This window comes from Ruditapes philippinarum, unplaced genomic scaffold (genome assembly GCF_026571515.1).
Source record: "Ruditapes philippinarum isolate M1 unplaced genomic scaffold, ASM2657151v2 ctg574_1_1_1_1, whole genome shotgun sequence".
In the NCBI taxonomy this organism is placed as follows: domain Eukaryota; kingdom Metazoa; phylum Mollusca; class Bivalvia; order Venerida; family Veneridae; genus Ruditapes; species Ruditapes philippinarum.
In genome coordinates this window covers 131,211-138,063 of record NW_026853932.1, presented here as the reverse complement: position 1 = coordinate 138,063, position 6,853 = coordinate 131,211, and the positions used below count along the sequence as shown (strand labels likewise).

Sequence of the window (6,853 nt, the reverse complement as noted above, 5' to 3'; positions counted from 1 at the left end):
TTGCATGAAATTATTGTCAAGTCAGAATGTATAAAGATATTCCATACATCTGTCTAGAATGATAAACTGGGCATATTATTATAAAAAAAAATATATGTTTGTATGTAAAGAGAGTTTAAAAAATTTACATTGATACATAATATTTATGTCAATGATCTAATTTATGTGAATTTAATTAGTTATTGTTAATAAATTGCTTTTTAGTGTACACTTTGATTTATTTTGCATTTTCGTTTCCAAATTTGCATGTAGTTTCACCCTTTACCTATCCAATTGGTAATTACTTGTCACTAGAATAAAGCCATGGTAGCCGGAGTCCGGCTGAAGGATTTAACTTTAAATTTTCATTTTGATATCCCAAAAATTAGATTAGGTGATGGAAAAATTCCAAAAAAAATGAAGCCAGACAAGTCCATTTCAGAAATTCAACAGGCAAAGGGTTGAGTTGAATGACTACATTGTTTACGTCATATAATTTCTACCTAATACGTGGAGTGGACTTTAAATCTCTGTTATAGAGGTACACCGCCGTTGCATGATAACAGACTCGTGGTGATGGGCTAGATACATACGTATGAACCCTTCATAAAGTTTTCTAGGGCTGTAACGGTTTACCGGTACACCGATATATTTTAGTTTACTGATAAATATTTGAAGAGATTTAATAAGAAAATTATTATAACAATAATGAATATACAATGTCCATACATGTACATGAATGTATACAGATTACCAAGTACAAGCAAGAAGACGCTTGTTAAATAAGGTTTACACAAATCACAATACAAATTAATCGTGTATAGCATGCATTAATTTAAGTTGTTGATTTGTCATTCATTCAATGACTCATTGTGACTGGTCAGACTTTTCCTTGCAAGATAACAATGTCGAGAATACATGATTTTTATGTCCTTTTCATTTATAGAACTTTAACAACAATATCTTGGATCAACTCATTTTCGACAATAATTTCCTTGCAAGATATCTAAAAAAGACTGTTAGTGCGGAAAATAAAGATTTAAGCGTCAGTATTGGTACTTTGATCTCACTTTTACCCAAGTAATTGATTTAATGACGTACATCTACACGAATATTTGTTCAATCTGGGCAGATCTCCATCCAGCATGTAGCAGTTCACTCAACTGTTTCCTTATAGCAGTATATTGGCTATCGTCTGCATGATTCACGTTTTCTTCGGGATCCGTTAGATGGTCGTACAACTCGACGCCCGCGAGTTTGTTCCATTTCGGTTTATAGTCGGGTGCGTATTTAAACTTCGGCCACTCAGTGTATCTGTAACGGTCAGTTCTTACAGTATATCCCATTGTGTCCATACCATCAACGTCTTTCTTCACTGTTCTTGGATACTGAGAAAATGAGGCCATTTTGATGGGTTTATCGGGTTGCGCAATTAAAGGCATTAAGGATGTGCCTTCTCGACACAGTGCTGTTTCCCGGGAGTTATTTGGGCATATCGGAAGCGGTTTCAGTCCGGCTGCTTCTACTAATGTAGGAAAGAGGTCCACGAATTCTGTTAGTTGATCAGTTTTGATACCTTTATCAGTAAGCCCCGGCACATGTAACATCATTGGCGCATGTACAGACAGTTCAAAATTGGTATGCTTCGTCCATTCCCCGTGTTCACCTAGCTGATAACCATGATCACCCCAGAAAGATACAATCGTGTTGTTTGCTAAGCCGAGATTCTCGAGTTCTGCCAACACGCTTCCAACCAACGAGTCTGTGAAGGAAATGGCGCTGTAATATGCGCGCCTTAATTCTACGACGACATCATCCGGAAGTGTTGTATTGATTGCCCCACTTTTATGTAATTTTTTAATATCCTCGTAGCCTCTGAGGGTCCAGTAGTTAAACCACGCAGCCTCCGGCATATTCACTGGTGCGTAAGGATTGTCTGGTAATTTTACTGTGGGGTAATATTTCAAGAAAGACTTCGGAAAAACAAACGGTAAATGGGGCTTATGGAACCCAGCAGCAATGAAGAAAGGTTGTTTTCCGGACTTTGCAGCCGGTGCTAGTCTTTTCAAAGTTTTTATCGCCTGGTCTGCTATTTGCTGGTCTCGAAGCGGTTGGTTTACTAACAATTCGTCGGGGACGGCGAACCAACTGTTATTTTTGCCTTCGAAGTTGTTTATACCATGAAAATATGGCTCCGACCAGGAAATAGGATCGTCGCCACCTGATGCTTTTCCTGGATGGAAGATTTTACCCATTCCAACTGCCCTGTAACCGTTCATTTTGAAGTATTCTGGCAATGTCGTAAAATTGCCGCCAACATCTCTAAAGTACGGCCCAATTTCCCAGACGCGGGTTGTATCCGGGCGCCTTCCTGTGAGCAATGACGTCCGACTTGGCGAGCAAAGCGCCTCTTGAACGTAAGCTCGCTCAAGCAGCAAACTACGTGAAGCTAGTCCGTCCAAATTTGGAGTGTGCATCTCGGGGGAAACCGGCGCTGGAAAGTTTTTCCCGGCGTACGCGCCTAGCTGCGGGCGCATGTCGTCTGCTGCTAAGAATAGCACGTTCTTTCGCGCGTAACATACTGTAAACAACAATAGAACCGTGCTTATGAAAATATACATTCTTTCCATTGTTTTCTACGATGAATACATCTCCAACAATATAATAAATAAATATGTGTGACCCGTGAATTAACACCACCCACTTGATCTTTGCACTCCTTTTATCTCGATTTTGTATTGTCCACTTCAATGAACAGACAGAAAAATATACATGTATGTGTAAGTAATAGTAGTGCACACTAATTATACCCCTTATGGTCAAATCTACATTACGATAGTCAACCGCATGTGTAGAGATATATAGTACATGTACATGTATTGGTGACTAACCTTTTCTATTTATTTACATAAGAAATAAAGTCAAACTGTAAATATTTTTCTTTTTTTAAATGCTTAAGATATCATTAAAATCGCTGTACAAAATGAATTATATATATATTTGTTACATAATATATTATTTATATATTGTACCAACACTTTTCGAGAATTTTAAGAAGTTTTAAGGTATATACTTTTAATTTTAAACATAAATAAGAAAGTTTAAAACACTTATATTTCATGGTTGGTTACATCTGAAATATTGCCAACACACCCGTATTACTAGTTTATAAGTAAGTATGCAAATAATGGACTTTTCTATGTCAAACACACGGATGTAGCGTTTTATTATCATAAAAACGAGAACTGTAATTAATGTCTTATTTATTTTGATCAGTATGAACTTTTTTCCGATTTATTAATAGATAATTTGTTTATTTACATTGATCACTTTGGACTGTTCAGGTCTACCCCATTATTAAATCATATACATTCCTTTTGTTCATAGTCGCCAGAGGAACTTTTGCAAGATATTCAATTAAACTCCACGTAATTGAAAAGATAACATCTTTAATTAAATCACCAACTTTGGAAAGTAAACTAAAGGTGAATGATAAGTGAATAAAACAGGAAATTATATATGATGAACACAGAATAATGAAGACAAAACTTTAAAGTTTATGATTAAATTCATACTTTATACATGTACGTTCAATCCTTCTTTGAGAGAAGTTTGCATTACAAAGAAATAAACATTCAATATTTAAATTCATTTTAATAAAAAAGAATGTTTAATTCTAAACATAATTTAAAAAACAGACAAATAAAAGTAATTTATCACATAAACCACGGCGCAGGAGTGTAATAAAGCCATTTAATAAAAACAATATTACACTAGACGATATTACACTAGTGTAATAACACTTTGACGTCACGTCATTTGCACTATAAACATAGCGTTATTTAAGCGCGCTAATGTTAGCGTTACACTATAAGCGCGTCAAAGAAAAATGACTCTTGTTAACAGTTTACCGTTCTTATTTTATATATGTGATAAATAGAATATTATATTCGTGTAGATTCAATACTAAATTTATTGAACTCGTTGAATAAAACAATATTATGCTTTTTTTTTCAAATCAAATCAAATCAAAATTTATTTATTGTCGGTATATATATAACATTTTACAAAACATAAGCTATGTATAGCTTTTGACTCGCCAGAGGCTCGCATAATATGATTTTATTCAACTCGTTCAATAAATTTAGTATTAAACCTACACTCATTCAATATCCTCTATTTACACATAAAATGAGTCTTTATAGTCACCTTGAACTTACTAAAAGACTTAATATTTCTTTTACTTTGTGGAAGCTCATTCAACAAAGTGTAACCTATGTTAACGAATGGTCTTGACCTTTGGAATTGGTCTTGACCTTCGGAAGTGGGCTTGACCTTCGGAATACAAAAATAGCGACTTTTGTCAGAGCAATACAGTATACACACTTTACTTGATCACTAAACCTTGCATGAATCTAATTCATCATTCAACAATAATTAGTAGATCAATAGTACATATTAAAAAAAAGTATGAAAACAACTCGACAGTAGACTATACTGCAGTATGACTTTAAAAACTTTAAAGCTGAAAATTTGATTGTTCATATGAATGAATGATCTTTAAAATTTATTTTAATGAAAATATTTTAACAATTATAAGCACTGTTTTCGTAACGATTAAAAGGTAGTAATGATTGGTTTTTAGTTAAAAGAAATTTAGAAAAAATAGAAATGAAGGATAAAATGTACGAATTAACATGTATATTATATATAATATATACGCCCTTGACGAGCAGACGAACTTTTTTACGTTGAAGCAGCCGAGAGGATTTAGACGAAAATCAATGCGCGTGATGAGGACAGCTTAAACTAAGTTTTATCCAGCTTATTTCCGGAATATTTAACTTTTGTTTCCTATAATAATATCATATGATACAAGCATGACGAATTATTCATGCATAGTGCAAAGGTGGAATTATTATATTCATTTCTTGACATAAATATTGGGCTATTCATAATTAAATGTTGTATTGCTATCTTCAGGATGTACATGTATGTTTTCGTTGTTAACACTATCTTATTGCTGATTACATTATGTTACGCGCGAAAGAACGTTCTATTCTTGGTAGCAGACGACATGCGCCCGCAGCTTGGGGCGTATGCGGGAAAAGACTACCCGGCACCAGTGTCCCCCAAGATGCATACACCAAATTTAGACTTACTAGCATCACGTAGTTTGCTGTTAGAGCGAGCATACGTCCAGGAGGCGCTTTGCTCGCCAAGTCGGACGTCATTGCTCACAGGAAGACGCCCGGATACAACCCATGTCTGGAAAATTGGACCGTACTTCAGAAAAGTTGGTGGCAATTTTACGACATTGCCAGAATATTTCAAGATGAATGGTTACCGAGCAGTTGGAATGGGTAAAATATTCCATCCCGGTCCGGCTTCGGGCGGAGACGATCCTATTTCCTGGTCGGAGCCATATTTCCACGGCATTGCTAACTTTGAAGGCAAAAATAAAAGTTGGAACGCAGTTCCAGACGACTTAATAGTGAACCAGCCGCTTCGAGACCAGCAGATTGCCGACCAGGCGATTAAAACATTGAAAAGACTAGCACCGGCTGCAATATCCGGCAAACAACCCTTTTTCATCGCCGCTGGTTTCCATAAGCCTCATTTACCGTTTGTGTTTCCAAAGTCTTTCTTAAAATACTATCCAACTGTTAAGTTACCAGACAACCCTTACGCGCCTGTTGATATGCCGGAAGCTGCGTGGTATAGTTACGGTGGTCTTAGAGGATACAAAGACATCCATGATTTGCATAAAAGTGGTGGAATCAACACGACACTTCCGGATGATGTCGTGTTAAACTTAAGGCGCGCCTACTATAGTGCACTGACCTATACAGACTCGTTGGTTGGAAGCGTGTTGGCAGAACTCGAGAATCTCGGTTTGGCAAACAACACGATTGTTTCGTTCTGGGGTGATCATGGTTACCAGTTGGGAGAACACGGGGAATGGTGCAAGCAAACCAATTTCGAACTGGCGACCCATGCGCCTATGATGATACATGTACCCGGGCTTACTGATAAAGGTATCAAAACTGATCAACTAACAGAATTTGTGGACCTTTTTCCTACATTAGTGGACGCAGCCGGTTTGAATCCGCTCCCGATATGTCCAAACAACTCCCGGGAAACAGCACTGTGCCGAGAGGGCTCAAGTCTAATGCCGCTAATTGCGCAGCCCGATAAACCCATCAAGGTTGCCTCTTTTTCTCAGTATCCAAGAACAGTGAAGAAAGGAAATGGTGAAATAAAAACCATGGGCTATAGTTTAAGAACGGACCGATTCAGGTACACCGAGTGGCCAAAGTTTGAATACTCACCAGAGTTTAAACCAAAATGGAACGAACTTGAGGGAATCGAATTGTATGACCATAAAATTGACCCCGAGGAAAACGTGAACCATGCGTATGATGAGGAGTATGCGGTGGTACGGAAATTGCTGAGTAAAATTCTTCGTACCGGTTGGAGGCATGTCTCTCTTGTGTAAATTGATAAATGATATCCGTGTGGACTGTTGCTAGTAATGACCTCGTTTTTAGGCAGCCAAAGTGTTTTTTTAAACATTTTTATGCAAGTTAGAAATATATTAACATGAACATGTATTTTACTTTTCACATTTTTTTTTTACATCGATTCTTAGAATGATAATTTGGCTACGTTGTTTCGTGTTTAAAAGTGCAAGTGATCGATGAAGGAGACGTCGGTATTTGCTAAAAAATAGATCTGTAATGTATATTTATCCAATTAATGGAGGGTTATTACAATGGTGGGACATTTTGATGAATATTTATTCGTATAAAATTTTGAAAGATCCGTATTCTTGATTTTTTTCTCAGCTACGGAAACGTTAAATGGCCTCCAA

The 6,853-nt window shown here is 36.6% G+C and overlaps 2 protein-coding genes across 2 annotated transcripts; one reads left to right on the top strand and one right to left on the bottom strand.

The window, feature by feature from the left end:
• Positions 1-1,082: 1,082 nt before the first annotated feature.
• On the bottom strand, positions 1,083-2,516 carry LOC132738430 (iduronate 2-sulfatase-like). The gene has a single exon (XM_060725927.1). The coding sequence runs from the start codon at positions 2,514-2,516 to the stop codon at positions 1,083-1,085; it is 1,434 nt and encodes a 477-aa protein (XP_060581910.1).
• Positions 2,517-5,056: 2,540 nt separating this feature from the next.
• On the top strand, positions 5,057-6,478 carry LOC132738419 (iduronate 2-sulfatase-like). Its single transcript, XM_060725913.1, has one exon. It carries the CDS (start codon positions 5,057-5,059, stop codon positions 6,476-6,478), a length of 1,422 nt encoding a protein of 473 aa, XP_060581896.1.
• Positions 6,479-6,853: the final 375 nt, after the last annotated feature.